Here is a 17,200-nt window from a genome sequence, read left to right on the forward strand (position 1 = left end):
TAACCGATATGGATGAAAAATGCGAGGGAAAGAAAACATCTTTTATCTGGATTAAAAAAAAAAAAGTGAAAAAAAAGTGATGAAAGAAGAATGAACATGTCTGATGTAGAGCTGTACTGGTGATGTTGTTGCACACAAACAAGACCCAGTTTTGAGTACAGCATATCACTTTGTAGCTCTGAATTCATAATGAGCATGTTCTTAAAGGGTCATATCCTAGTTTCAACCCATAAAAATTAACACTACTAAGTTTAGTTAATCTACAAACCTGAAACACATTTGGATAAAGTTACAACTGAGTAAACCATAATTATCTGTGACTTTGAAATGGTGAAATACCCTCTGAAAATGGACTAAAACCTGACTGTTACGTGTGTTTTTAAAAAATATGAGAAATGCATTTTGTGATATTAAAAACACCAGGATGACCCAAAGACACTTTGAATGTATGGACATTTTTAATCTAAACCACAAAATCTAAGTAGAGTATGATTTCAATTATCAAAAATGACTATAAAATATACCTTAATGTTTAAAAACTAGGGTATGTCTCTTTAACAGATCATGGCAGCATAATACAGTACAAACACGATAGACATCACATAACATTGGGGCATAATGCTGAACTGCATGTTTGTTTCTTACTTTTTCAACATTACTCTTCAAAAGACATAATTGAAGACACAACCTTTAAAAGCATAGAATTAAAGTGACAGACCCCAAGATTTTTAAACACTACAGCATATTTTCCAGTATTAGAGCTGTTTTTGATAACTGAAATTAGACATTACTTAGATTTAAATGTTTACCTTTTCCGTACATCCAAAGTGTTTCTGGTGATCATACCACAAAATGCATTTTCAAAAAAAATAAAATTGCATGTACCTCCGACAAGTAATGGTCATGGAGAAGAGCTGAATTCAATTTTTAAAAGTTATTTCCGCATTTCAGTATCACCGACTCATGTTTCACTCTATTTTAACTTTAAGTACTGAATTCACATCCACTGCCAGTAATAAGACTCTCACTGCTGGTAATAAGACTCTCAATATACCGGTAATAAGACTCTCACTATACCGGTAATAAGACACTCACTATACCGATAATAAGACACTAACTATACCGGTAATAAGACTCTCACTATACCGGTAATAAGACTCTCACTATACCAGTAATAAGACTCTCACTATACCAGTAATAAGACTCTCACTATACCAGTAATAAGACTCTCACTATACCAGTAATAAGACTCACTATACCAGTAATAAGACTCTCACTATACAGGTAATAAGACTCTCACTATACCAGTAATAAGACTCTCACTATACCAGTAATAAGACTCTCACTATACCAGTAATAAGACTCTCACTATACCAGTAATAAGACACTCACTATACCAGTAATAAGACACTCACTATACCAGTAATAAGACTCTCACTATACCAGTAATAAGACTCTCACTATACCGGGGCGAGATGTAGCCCAGTTGTAAAGCACTCGCTTGATGTGCGGTTGGTTTGGGATCAATCCCAGTCGGTGACTGGTACATCAAAGGCCGTGGTATGTGCTATCCTGTCTATGGGATGGTGCATATAAAAAATCCCTTGCTGCTAATTAAAAAAGAGCAGCTCCTGAAGTGTCGACAGCGGGTTTCCTCCCTGAATATATGTGTGGACCATAACCATATGTCCGATGCCATATAACCGTAAATAAAAATGTTCCTTCCTCACTATACCAGTAATAAGTCTCACTGCCGGTAATAAGACTCTCACTATACCAGTAATAAGACTCACTGCCGGTAATAAGACTCTCACTATACCGGTAATAAGACTCATTGCCGGTAATAAGACTCTCACTATACTGGTAATAAGACTCATTGCCGGTAATAAGACTCTCACTATACCGGTAATAAGACTCATTGCCGGTAATAAGACTCTCACTATACCAGTAATAAGACCCATTGCCAGTAATAAGACTCTCACTATACTGGTAATAAGACTCACTGCTGGTATTAATACTCTTGCTATACCAGTAATAAGACACTGCCAGTAATAAGACTCACTGCCGGTAATAAGACTCTCACCATACCGGTAATAAGACTCTCACTATACTGGTAATAAGACTCTCACTATACTGGTAATAACTCTCACTATACCAGTAATAAGACTCACTGCCGGTAATAAGATTCTCACTATACCGGTAATAAGACTCTCACTATACCAGTAATACGACTCTCACTACACTGGTAATAAGTCTCACTGCTGGTAACAAGACTCTCGCTATACCAGTAATAAGACTCTCGCTATACCAGTAATAAGACTCTCACTGCTGGTAATAAGACTCTTGCTATACCGGAAATAAGACTCACTATACCGATAATAAGACTAGCTTACTATACCGGTAATAAGACTCTCACTATACTGGTAATAAGACTCACTGCCGGTAATAAAACTCTCACTGTATTGGTAATAAGACTCTCACTATACTGGCAATAGGACTCTCACTATACTGGTAATAAGACTCTCACTGTACTCGTAATAAGACTCACTGCTGGTAATAAGACTCACTGCTGGTAATAAAACTCTCACTATACTGGTAATAAGACTCCACTATACCAGTAATAAGACTCTCACTATACTGGTAATAAGACTCCACTATACCAGTAATAAGACTAACTACTGGTAATAACTCTCTAACTATACCGGTAATAAGACTCACTGCCTGTAATAAGACTCTCACTATACCAGTAATAAGACTCACTGCTGGTAATAAGACTCTCACTGCTGGTAATAAGACTCTCACTATACCGGTAATAAGACTCACTATACCAGTAATAAGACTCTCACTACCTGTAATAAGACTCTCACTATACCAGTAATAAGACTCTCACTATACTGGTAATAAGACTCTCACTATACTGGTAATAAGACTCGCTATACCGGCAATAAGACCAACTACTGGTAATAAGAATTGAACGGCTCATCATATCCATGTACATGCAGTTACCTTTGTTTGACACCCAATAGCTGATGCATATTTTTGTTGTGGTGTTGGTAAACATGCATTCATTCATTCATTCATTCATTCATTCATTCATTCAGTGGAGAAGTATAAAGTTATATCCATCTCTCACTAATCACTATAAACTCTTTCCCTGCAGACACAGCTGAGATGTCTGCCCAGGACAGCATGCTTGAAACCTTAATGGAGCTATTAAAATGAACTCTCTAGATTGAAGCCGATACTGGAATGTGAACCCAGCACCTACCAGCTTTAAAGCCAATGGTTTTACCAGTACATCACGACCCTGTTTTGGCAAATTTATCACAAAAACACTTAATTTTTTTCCTCCATTACTAAATATTTTTGCAATCATCCTTGAAGTCTTATGTTAAAATGCACTGAAGGACCTTTGTCTCAATGTCTGCTATGCAAGTAATTTGAAATGTACTGGTTTTTTCACCACTATCTAACATTTTTATTATCATACAAACTGCAATTCTAAACTAAACGATCTTGTGTGAGCCTTTCTCTTTGGTAATAGATGGGTTATATAAACAAAACTCTGTAATAAAAAAAAAAAAAAAAAAGGAAAAGGAAACCCCCACAAAAAACCTCCAGAAAACAAGACTACAAGAAAAGCAGATGACAATTTGCAGCCTACTGATTAAATGCTCGAGGAAAAACGAGCGGAAATGACACTAAAATGTCAACAGTAAGAATACACCTTTTCTTAAAGGCAGCTTCTTGACCACATTCCAACAGCGTTCATCAAAGCGCTCATCAAAGTGCTCTGTGCACTGCAAGTAAGTCGCATTGTCACTGTAACAGAATGATTTATGAGGAACAAGTTGATAAAAAAAATGGTGGATTCTGTTTTTTCTTCAGATACATTATCTTCTCACATTAATGTTGATTTTGTTCTTGAAAGTAAAACAGGCAAATAAAACAGCTTGTCATATTAGAAAATGTAATAAAATTACTAGAATACTGAAGACCTATTTTTCCATATATATGAATCATAATGGTGGTAATTGAAATAACCAAGGTGTTTGATGTTTTGTTTCTTTTACAGACTAATGACGAGGTCTCTATAATTTTCAGAAAATATCAATCAGTCAACACAATTACAATTATTATTACAAAAACCTCTGATATTTAACAAACATTACATTTTGGACATACATGTACCAGTAATACAATATATAGAGGATATTTCATGTTTTTTATCAAATATGATTTATCTCTCATCAAGTGAAGTTTGCAATCATATGTGATATGATTGCAAACTTCACGAGATGAGATATAAATCATATACATGTATGACAAAAAACATGAAATTTTCTATTTATTATATAACTTTTGACAATTTACTTTTATTTTTAAAATGCCAGCAGAAAAATAGTTCCGGCTTTCTTACAATGAAGATAACACTTTCTACAGTGACGATAACACATTTTAGAGTGAAATAGTGAAAATTTCACTCTAAAATGTGTTATTGTCACAGACTGACTGATAACACTTTTATTTCACCGATATTTTAAGATATTTCACTAAATGTTATACAATATAATGCATGATCAAAACTCCAGGAGACCACGCAGGGCCCATCTTTTCGAAGCTATCTTAGCAGTACGCAATCGTAACTACACCATGACGTCACTGTGGTGTGCACTGTAGTGACATCATACCCTACGATAGTTATATGATTTTATAGAACTAAGACTGCTTTGAAAATCCCTAGCCTGGTTATCATTACATGGACAAAATATATAGGGCCAAATTTATTTTGTTTAACGACACCACTAGAGCACATTGACAGGAAAGCACATTTTTATTTAATGACACACTCAACACATTTTATGTACAGTTATATGACATCAGATATTGAGAGAGGAAACCCGCTGTCGCCAATTCATGGGCAACTCTTTCCGATTAGCAGCAAGGGATCTTTTACATGCACCATCCCACAGATAGTACATAACACAGCCTTTGTTACACCAGTTGTGGAGCACTGGCTGGAACGAGAAATAGCCCAATGGGCCACTGACAGGGATCAATCCTAAACCGACTGCGCATCAAGTGAACACCCCGCACTGGTTGGAACCCTGTTTTTGTTAGATGCAGGTGTTTATTAAGCACTGTAAATGTATGGATATGGGCAACTTGCTGATCTCTTGACTGTCCAGCTGCTAGTCTGAGCACTCTTACAACATGATTCTCGTCGTATACAACTGCTACGACGAATTCGTTGTTAATCAGAGCACACTCATTGTAAGTTGGGAGTGGGGGAAATTACAACCCAACTGTTGAGCCTAGTATTAGTAAATTTTTATTCCGAGTCGGCAGTATTCTGAAAATATACGCCAACCACAGACAGCACCCACATTCAGCTAAGCTTCAGCAAACTCCGGACAGCAGAATTCTAAGTTCGCCAAGCTATATCGTGACGTTGTATCACATGATTGTCCACTCAGCCATTCTGTCTTCCAGGGGCCGTCTCGTACAATAATACGACAAGTGCCTGACAATCACCCCCAAAAAAGAAGTTTGTTTTGTGTAATGACACCAATAAAGCACAATGATTCATTAATCATCGGCTATTGGATGTCAAATATTTGGTAATTTTATCATAGTGTTAGAGAGAAAACCCACTACATTTTATCATTAGTAGCAAGTGATCTTTTATATGCACCATCCCACAGACAGGATAGCACATACCACGGCCATTGATATGCCAGAGTGATACACATGTCAAGCAGGCATACAACTCGTAGATCGAATACTTTTTTCACCTTGGGAAAACGTGAATGTAATATTGTTTCTGTATGTGTGTGTGTGTGTATACCACTCTGTTGCTTTGGTGATTGTCCACAGCCCAGTGGTAATACGCTCACTTGATGCATGGTCGGTCACGGTCCATTGCGCTATTTCTCGCTTCACCCAGTGCACCAGGACTGGTATATCAATGTGCTCTAGTGGTGTCACGATATAGGTTGGCGAACTAAGAATTCTGCTGTCCGGAATGTGCCGAAGCTTAGCTGAATGTGGGTGCTGTCGGGTTTCTTTCTGTAGTGTGTGTATTAGTGATTAATATCTGAATTTTTTTAAATCATGGAACTCGAAAATGATCGATGTAAATGTATTTGACGTCAAACCTAGGATTGTTGTGGTATTAGAGTGGAAATCTTTGACTACTTTTTGATGGTCGGCGATTGCCAAAACATTACATAGCTTGGTCTCTGACTGTAATGAGAGCGTATTTATGTCCAAATGTCTGTCTAGCTCTCTTACAGTCAGAGTACTCGGGATAACCACAGGCATACAGTATTCTGAAAACATACAATGTATGCTAATCACAGGCGTACGGGCTCCCATTTTTGTAGGGGTAGGCAGGCTGGTTTTTGCCCACACTAAACGAAAATTCGCAAATCTGGATAACAACATTTATTCATATTAGCATTACTACCAAACAGCTGTATAGGGTTGCAAATGAACTACTACAAATGTTTACTACTTTTGAGGGTAGAATGATGGAAATAAATGGTAAAAAGGTCTCAGGTTACCACATTTTGCCCGAATATGTCTATAATTTTTGCACAAATTTGAGGGTTTGCTCCCCACGCCCCCCCCCCCCCCCCCCCCCGGTCTCGTACGCTTATGATGCCAACACACTAGTCGACTAAACGATTTGTCAGTGTTACACAACTTCTGATGAAAAATGACATCACAAAAGTGTGTCGGGTCTTTGTGAAGCTAGGCTATTTTTCGCCCCATCCAGTGCACCAGGACTGGTATATCAAAGCTCATGGTATGTGCTATCCTGTCTCTGGGATGGTACATATAAAAGATCCCTTGTGCCACTAATGGAAAAATATAGCAGGTTTCCTCTCTAAGACTATATGTCAAAATTTCCAATATAAAATGACGTCATCAGCTATGACGTTCCCTGACAACGTAATTTTTACATTCATCGAGAAATAAAACAATAATGCTCAGTAAGACAAATTACCAATATAAAATGACGTCATCAGCTATGACATTCCCTGACAATGTAATTTTTACATTCATCAAGAAATAAAACAATAATGCTCAGTAGGACAAATTACCAGTATAAAATGACGTCATCAGCTATGACATTCCCTGACAATGTAATTTTTACATTCATCAAGAAATAAAACAATAATGCTCAGTAAGACAAATTACCAATATAAAATGACGTCATCAGGTAAGACTTTACCTGACGATTTAATTTTTACGTTCATCGAGAAATGAACAAATTCCCATTGCTACGGCTGGACCAATGGGATGACGTATTGTTATGAATGTAACGGAAATTTAATTATATGTTAATATTATTAACTAAAGAAATGAGGATGAATATACGACACAGGTTATCTTAGTCCTTTTAATCATTTCTTCACAAACACCTCTATATTACATCAAATTAACGATTGACTCAATAATAAATTTCATGATTTTAAACTTGGTATGACGGATGTATATTCTTGCTGTAGATACATATATAAATATATATATACACACACAATCACCCAAACATATGCACACACAAAAACACCTACATGTATCAACATACATATATACAAATATAATGGACACACAAAAACACCTACATGTATCAACATACATATATACAAATATAATGGACACACAAAAACACCTACATGTATCAACATACATATATACAAATATAATGGACACACAAAAACACCTACATGTATCAACATACATATATACAAATATAATGGACACACAAAAACACCTACATGTATCAACATACATATATACAAATATAATGGACACACAAAAACACCTACATGTATCAACATACATATATACAAATATAATGGACACACTTTCCAGTACAGTCAAACCAGCATTAACCAGCCACTGAAGGTTAGGAATGTTTAACAACACCTCAGCACATTATTAACTACACTTATAAAATGGCCATACAGCACATACCACAGTTTTTGATATATGAATCACAGTGCTCTAGTTATAAGACAAAATGTCACAAATTTAACTAGTTTATGAACTGACAAAATAGCACATATATCACAGCTTTTGATATACGAATCATGGAGCACTAATTATAAGACAAAATGCCCTAACAGAGCAATCAATCTTACAACCTGTCAAATACAAGGCATCTATGTCTAATATAGAGAGAACACACGAAGAACCAAGTACTAGAACAGGGTACTGACATGTGTTTGACAAATTTCATCATTTATATTCAAGAGATTGGAAATACTGCACATCAAGCAAAACACATGAATATGTTTCAAGAAGAAGAACAACAACAAAAATTCAGCCAGTAAAAAAACCCCGGGGAACAGCCTTTATCCTTGGCAGGCAGGATAAAAATCTAGGATTTATTTTATGATAGACTAATTAAAAAACCCAAACATGATTACTATAATAAATTTAAAAAAAAAAAAAAAAAAAAAAAAATAACAACACTAAAAATATACCTATTAAGACCATTGCTTTGTATACAGAGGTGGCTGTATAAGCAGGTTTGACTGTACCAGATTTTAACAGCAACCAGCACTAGAGTAATATGATCAAGTGTATCAAACAATGATTAATACTGTTCACATACAACGTAAACCCCTGTACATGTAGTTCACTACTACCCATATAATATACAGTAAAGTACTCGTATAACAAACAGCAAGGGACCAGACACATCGGTTCGTTATAGCAGTAGTTCGTTATACACATTTGCGGAAGTTAGCCATTTTCATTCAGGAAGTCGGCCATTTTGGATTTTTCAAATTTAAACACAAAAATTAGTGGTGTTTGTAACTATAATATTTCATCTATTATCACCAATATCATTACAGTTGTTTTGGATGCATTGCCGTTAATGCTACCGATTGATAAGATACAAACAAGATAAAAATTAAGATCAGTTCGCTGTGTATACACTACCCAGTAATTTACACTAAAATTCTTCACAATTTTGACAAATTGGTTCGTTTTAACAGTTAATTTGTTATATATAGTTCATTCTATACATTAAAATTTATTAATACTATATAGAGGGGAAAAAAGGGGACTTTACAATAAGTTTGTTCTAACCGGTAGTTTGTTGTAAGTGTGTTCGTTCTAAAAGTCCTTTACTGTAGTCATATAAAGCCTGCACCAGAGTTCAGAAGATTCTTCACAAACAAGAGAACTAGTTCTTGTTTAACTATAATAGGGGTGTAGCATGACCTAGACAGGGGTGGGGTGGGTTGGGGTGGGATGGAGTGGAAGTGGAGAATATGAACCCTGGGGGACCCTTTCGTCTACATTTTTCCTGGATACCTAGATAAGAATAGCCTAATATTGCACTGTAAAAAAATGTTTTAGCTTCAGCCCCAGCATACAATGGAAACATATATAAAACAGAAAGATTAAAAAGAATTAATATTCAACTCACCAAGCTGTGTAGTTTAGGGATATACTCCCTCAGATTTATAATCTGTAAATTGTAAATGCTCCCAGAAGGTCTCTGCCTAAGACATTTTTGAGTGGTGGACTAACATGACATTTTTAAAAAAGCCCCTTATACCCCCCCCCCCCCCCTAAAAAAGCACCCAAAAAAAGCACTTACTCCAAAACCCCAACATATAAAATGCATAACAAGAATGCTGGTAATGTGCCAGTTTGGCCTGAATGCTATAGGTAGAATGCTGTCTAGCTCTTATAGTTCATTGAGTTTAGTTGTCTTTAAAATGACCCATGTCCTTGTTTCTGTCAATCTATAGAGTAGGCTAACAGTATGACCCATGGCCTTGTTTCTGTCAATCTATATGGTAGGCCAACAGTATAGCCTATGACCTTGTTTCTGTTAATCTATAGGGTAGGCCAACAGTATGGCCTATGGCCTTGTTTCTGTCAGTCTATAGGGTAAGCCAACAGTATGACCTATGGCCTTGTTTCTGTTAATCTATAGGGTAGGCCAACAGTATGGCCTATGACCTTGTTTCTGTTAATCTATAGGGTAGGCCAACAGTATGGCCCATGACCTTGTTTCTGTTAATCTATAGGGTAGGCCAACAGGAACACTGCAGACGTTCAACCTCTAATCACACTGGATAAATCACACTTGATATATATATATATCTATTATCTTATATAAATACACATATCTTGATAATAACACAACTTTCTCATATTGAGATTCTACCCTAATTTTCTGGCATTAATATCACATTTCCTAATTTATTTATTAGGACTATATATCCACTTCTGGCTGATAATATGATAATTTAGACTGTTTCAAGCATACATTCAGCAGAATGCTGACTCTGAATCCAAAGATGTGAAGAGGGGCGTTATTACCGAGAGAGGGAAGCAGAACAACCTTTCTCTCCTGGATACTAGCACAGCTGAGGTTATAATGAGGCTATGCTCATGATGGGGCCTGGATGTACCTTTCTCTCCTGGATACTAGCACAGCTGAGGTTATAATGAGGCTATGCTCATGATGGGGCCTGGATGTGCCTGAACCTCAAGTGGCAAGGAACACATCAACAGAGTTCCTCATCTTGATCCTGAAACAAATCTGACAGATCCTCCTCTCTGCCCCCTCTCCCTCAAAAACAATGCATAGATCAAGTCATCCTGCAAAGCGTAATGAAACCCACTGCAGTAGTATATGTCAAACTGTATTCATGTGGACATCATTTTAACTAACATGATCATTCATGTTTCCGTAATCAACCAAAATACTATTAAAGTTCCTACCAGAGAAATAAAGCTCCTTTCAAATACACATGCGTAGATCAAATCACCTGAAATGTATAGTGACGCCTACTGCAGTAGTATTGGTCATACTGTATCCATATGGATGTCAAATATTCAGCAATCAACTGATCTAATTAAATATTTTATTGCAGTTCATACCAGAGAAATAAAGCTATTTTCAAAGACCCATGCTTAGATAAAATCACCTGAAAAGTACAATGAGGCCTACTGCAGTAGCATTGGTCATACTGTATCCATATGGACACCATTTCAACTGTAGCACTACTATCCATGATCATATTTCTGTAATTATCCAATCTAAATACTATCAGAATATATCCCAGAGAAAAAAGTTCAAATCAGATTAAATCATCCTGTAAATGCTAATGAAAGCTACTGCCGCAGTTTTGTTATACTGTAACCATGTGGATGTCACATGTACAGTAACAGTAATATTCATGATTCTATTTCTGCAACCATCTGCCCTAATTAAATACTATCATAGAAAGGAAAAAACCAACTCCTTTCAAAGAAAAAAGAAACTTTAAAAAACCCACACATATAATCAAATCATCCTTTAAAGGGTAATGAAAACTACTGCAGTAGTGTTGTCATACTGTAACTATGTGGAGGTAACAAGTACAGTAAAGTTAATATTCATGATCAGGTTTCCACAATTTCTGATCTAATTAAACACTATCAGAGTTCCTACCCGAGAAATAAACCTCCTGACATTCTCAACAATACACAGGAACACATCATACAGCTGCATCAAAAACTAACAAGTTTCTTAACAGCTTCAAAACATCTCCATTTGTCTGGCAGGAAGAACGGTTCGTGAACGCATGAGAAGGGCGTGTCGTACCCACACACACGCTGGATTGGAGCCTCGAGATTCAAGAAACACTCGTTCTGAAAAACAAACATCAGAATGACAACGACATAGTTTTCTATAGAAGTAGCAGTTGTAGTTTATGTTCCTGTATAGGCTTAGCAGTAACTAATAATAAAAAAATATTTCAAGTTCTCACTACTAACCAACAATATCCATTTTTGCTTTACATTTAACAGTACATGAAGATTTTGTTTAAGATTCATAAGTTTTTCCGTCTCAAAAACCCAAATGTTCAAAATTAGTAGATAATTATAGAAATCAGAAGAAAAAAACTATACTAGTAATAGATGCATATAAACATAGGTATATGGCTACAAAATAAGAATAACAAATTGGACATTGTTAAGTTAATTATTTTAATTTTCAAATGTTACAAATAACCAAGACAGTCTTAACAGTAAAATAAGATAACGGCAATATGGAATGTCTTCAGACCAAGGGAAACAACTCTTTAGTTTGACAAATAATGTTTAGTTATTTGATTCCTTTTATCTTTGATAGAGTTGGAGTTTGATGGAGTTGGGAATTTAGCTTGGTCGATGAAGCGCTCATCTGAGGTGTTTGGATCAAAGACCAAACATCCATTGAGTTTTTTTCCTTCCCAACCAGTGGTATGTGCTGTCCTGTATTACAAAAGATCCATTGTTACTAATGGAAAATGAAGCAGGTTTCCTCTGGGTCTAAGTGTCAGAATTACCAAATGTCTGACATCCAATAGCCGATTAATTATTAATCAATATACTCTAGTAGTATCGCTAAACAAAACAAACTTTAATTTTCTAATGTTGAAAGATCAATACAACTATTCAGTGTATTCTGTACATGAATTGGAGCAAAGCTTTTATCAACTAATTATTAATTAATTTTCACTCTAAAAATAAGATCTACACGTGGATTTCGAGAGTTAAAATTGTAAGTGATTTAAGATAAAAAGTATACAATAGGACTGAATTTATGAAGCCAGTTTTTGTTAAATGCAGGTGTTTCAGCATTGTAAATGAATGTAGTTACCGGTACACGAGTTACACAAGTCAAAAACAGTGTTTGTAAGTTCAGTCCATAGCATTCATTATCATGCTTAATCATAACCATCAAAAGAGGCAATAGTGTGTAGGGAATTAAGTTCTGTCTTGAAGAACTCAAATAAAGTATCGATTATCTATAATTTATGTCAAAATTTTAAAAATAACTATTAGACCAGAAATACATTCCGATTCTTTTACAACAGAACCGAAAGTGTTGTTGCTGTGCGGGGTTTTTTGACACCATTAGAGCATATTGATTAATTAAGCATGGACTATTGAATGTCAAACATTTTCCATCAGACAGACCAGAATAAGTGTTGACAATTAAGATACATAGTTAAGACACACTAGTTGAGATGGGGGAGGGGTGGAATGGGTCTGTTGAGGGGGGTCGATTCTATGACCCAAGCTCTTGTCTACTGAATGAACTAGATCCCAAGCCTTCTAAACACAGATGAGTTTTAAACTTATCTGTGTCTCTGAAGAAAGAGTTAAAAACAGATGAAAGCTGTTAACTTATATATGTCTTTATAGAGTTAAAGTTTGCTTTGTTTAACGACACCACTAGAGCACACTGATTAATCAATCATTGGCCACTGGATGTCAAACATTTGGTAACTCTGACAGTGTCTGAGAGAGAAAACTCGCTATATTTTTCCAAAGGATCTTTTATATGCACTTTATCAGACAGGAAAGCATATACAATGGTATTTGACCAATTGAATGGATCCAACGAGGTGGTTCGATCCTTCGATGCATGCACCTCAGGCGAGCACTCCACCCACTGAGTTAAATCCTGCCCACTTAAAGAGATAAAACCAAATGACAGTTTTTAACTTATCTTTATATGTAAGGAAAGACTTAAAAACAGATTCATAACAGCTTGACCTTAAAGGAAGAGTTAAAAACAGAGGACAGCTGTTAACTTATCTATGTCTTTAAAAGAGTAAAAACAGATGACAGCTTTCACTTGTACATGATCTTAAAGAAAGAGCTGAAAACAGATGACATATATTAAAACTATGTCCTTAAGGAGTTAAAAACAGATTACTGCTGTTAACTTATCTATGTCATTAAAGAGTTAAATAACATATGACAGCTTTCACTTGTACATGATCTTAAAGAAAGATAAAAACAGATGACATCTATTAACTCTATGTTAAAAACAAAAGACAGCTGTTAACATAATCTATGTCTAAAGAGTTAAAAAATACTGAAAATAGATGACCGCTTTTAATGTATCTAACCTCCGACAGAAAGAGTTAAAACCAGCTAACAGCTGCTGTTGAGTAATCTACCCCCTAAAAAAAGAGTGGAGAAAGAACTTACCTGAATGACCGCGGCCATCTCGGCAGAAAATCCCATTGTTAATGGAGCTTCGTGAGCTATCACCACCTTCCCAGTTTTACTGACCGACTGAAAATACAAACACAATTTCCTCACAATTAAATGCCTCGCTTACCATAAACTTATTCAGTATTAGTTGCATCAGATCCATATATGTTCATCTCAATGCAGGTAAAAAACCATCCCAAAAACAACAACAAAAAAGAAGAAGAAAGAAATGTTTTATTTACTCAACACATTTTGTTTACGGGTATATGGTGTCAGGCATATGGTTAAGGACCACACAGATATTGAGAGAGAAAACCTGCTGCCGCCACTTCATGGGCTACTCTTTTCGATTAGCAGCAAGGGATCTTTTATATGCACCATCCCCAAAAAACCCCAAAAAAAAAAAAACCCAAACAAATTAATTAAACACTGATTTTTTAAATTAAAAACAAAAATTAACCTTTTTTAATAAATATACATTGATATGAACATTCGTAGATATAAATATAAACCAAATTGCATTGATCTGGCACTTATAGTTGGTATGAAATTAGTGTGTCGTTAAATAAAACATTTCCTTCCTTCTTTTGGTATGAAATTAAAACTTGAAATGCAAACATTTAACCAAAAAAATTAACTTTTAAATCAACACATTTTTTAACATGCATTGTAGTGAACATACATCTATAGGTGCAACTATAAACCAAGTTTAACTGATCTAAGACTTAAGAAAAAAATGGCATTAACAGTTAAAACACAGCACTGGAAGTAAACACAAAAGATGACATCAAAACTGTTGCCAGAAAAGTAATACCTGTTTCTTAACATTTGATTTCATTAATGTGAGACAAAAAACACATACAGTCAATAAATGATGTCATTTCAAAATGGATCTGATAATATTTGATTCAATAATGAACAAAACAAAAAACCTTTTATTTTATACCTTTCATACAGAGGTAATGTAATTTTGTTAAATCAAGGTTTCTCAGTTTCTTTCATAGTAATGGTTTACCAATACAGTGAATTCCCTCAAAATCAGATGTTTTTCATGGTCTTTTTTTAAATATCGGATATCTCTTAAAACCAGATTTTTCACTTTGTAGCAATAGTGTCCCGTTTAGAGGGGTTTCAATGTATATTGGATTACACAAACAGGAAATGACATCTGTACTATATTATATATCTTTTATATTAAATGATAACTATTATTACAGTTTAGTTTGTTGTTGTTCTTGCATATTAATGACAGTATTCTTAGTTATTTGAAACAACATAATTTGTGTACGGTAATCCCCACTTCATCTGTGACCTGGTGTGCATGTCAAGTCTGTCTGAGGAAGCAAGGTCTTTACACCAATAAGATTAAAACACATTCACAATCCAGCATGCCCTTGCTAGAACTTCTCACCAGTTGACAACAAACCCATTCTTAAGATCAGCTTCACACTCGTTAAGAGAGGACCAAATGTTATCTGGAAGAGCAGATCATGTCCAAAAAAAAAAAAAGCTAACGTTTACCTTTGATATAAGATGTCTGAGAATGGAGTTAAGCATCTTATTGTACAGACAGATTAATATTGTCCTCGGCCTTGGTGGTGTCATAGTTAAGCCAGACGGACAAAAGGCTGGTAGGTTCAGGGTTCACAGCCTGGTACCGGCTCAGAGTCCCACCCAGAGTGAGTTTTAACGACTCAATGGGTAGGTGTACGACCATTACACCCTCTTCTCTCTCATTAACCACTAACCACTAATTCACTGTCCTGGACAGACAGCCCAGATAGCTAAGGTGTGTGCTTGAACCGTAATTAGATATAAGCACAAAATTGTTTTTTTAAATTATGTCACGTCTTTAAAACAAAGAGAAGGTGTATAGAGTTCAATACATGTGTTGGGTTTCAGATGAATATTTCATCAACAGATTTAGATATGATGGCCATGGGTTTCTCTAAACCAAGTGTTGCAAGGACTTATATGAGACACGTACGAATAGTACCAATAGTTGAAAATGTGCTGAGAGGTCAACAAATACATATGTAACATCAAGAAACAGGAGCAACATACAAAAGGATTACCAACTCATTTGTCATACAATAAACATGCTAGTTATGTTCCAGTGGTCGATTATAATAGAAAATTGATTGGCTTGGCTCTACTGATGTGACAATCAATTATAAAAAACAGTTAACCGTAATTATCCCTCCTGTTTAGATGGTGGAACTGTTAACCGTAATTATCCCTCCTGTTTGGATGATGGAACTGTTGACCGTAATTATCCCTCCTGTTTGGATGATGGAACTGTTGACCGTAATTATCCCTCCTGTTTGGATGATGGAACTGTTGACCGTAATTATCCCTCCTGTTTGGATGATGGAACTGTTGACCGTAATTATCCCTCCTGTTTGGATGATGGAACTGTTGACCGTAATTATCCCTCCTGTTTGGATGATGGAACTGTTGACCGTAATTATCCCTCCTGTTTGGATGATGGAACTGTTGACCGTAATTATCCCTCCTGTTTAGATGATGGAACTGTTGACCGTAATTATCCCTGCTGTTTAGATGATGGAACTGTTGACCGTAATTATCCCTCCTGTTTAGTTGATGGAACTGTTGACCGTAATTATCCCTCCTGTTTGGATGATGGAACTGTTGACCGTAATTATCCCTCCTGTTTGGATGATGGAACTGTTGACCGTAATTATCCCTCCTGTTTGGATGATGGAACTGTTGACCGTAATTATCCCTCCTGTTTGGATGATGGAACTGTTGACCGTAATTATCCCTCCTGTTTAGATGATGGAACTGTTGACCGTAATTATCCCTCCTGTTTAGATGATGGAACTGTTGACCGTAATTATCCCTCCTGTTTAGATGATGGAACTGTTGACCGTAATTATCCCTCCTGTTTAGATGATGGAACTGTTGACCGTAATTATACCTCCTGTTTGGATGATGGAACTGTTGACCGTAATTATCCCTCCTGTTTGGATGATGGAACTGTTGACCGTAATTATCCCTCCTGTTTAGATGATGGAACTGTTAACCGTAATTATACCTCCTGTTTAGATGATGGAACTGTTGACCGTAATTATCCCTCCTGTTTAGTTGATGGAACTGTTAACCGTAATTATACCTCCTGTTTGGATGATGGAACTTTTAACCGTAATTATCCCTCCTG

At 35.9% G+C, this 17,200-nt stretch overlaps 1 protein-coding gene across 1 annotated transcript in view; it reads right to left on the minus strand.

The window, feature by feature from the left end:
- Positions 1 to 10,893: 10,893 nt before the first annotated feature.
- Positions 10,894 to 17,200, minus strand: part of LOC121372295 (2-oxoisovalerate dehydrogenase subunit beta, mitochondrial-like) — a 28,572-nt gene continuing 22,265 nt past the window's right edge. Inside the window, exons 7-8 of the mRNA XM_041498590.1 lie at positions 14,014 to 14,141; positions 10,894 to 11,676 (exon numbers count right to left, since the gene is read on the minus strand). Of these exons, the coding sequence (XP_041354524.1) occupies positions 11,536 to 11,676; positions 14,014 to 14,141 (269 nt within the window). The 3' untranslated portion in view covers positions 10,894 to 11,535. The remainder of the gene's footprint in view (positions 11,677 to 14,013; positions 14,142 to 17,200) is intronic.

Source organism: Gigantopelta aegis, chromosome 4 (assembly GCF_016097555.1).
Source record: "Gigantopelta aegis isolate Gae_Host chromosome 4, Gae_host_genome, whole genome shotgun sequence".
Classification (NCBI taxonomy): Eukaryota; Metazoa; Mollusca; class Gastropoda; order Neomphalida; family Peltospiridae; genus Gigantopelta; species Gigantopelta aegis.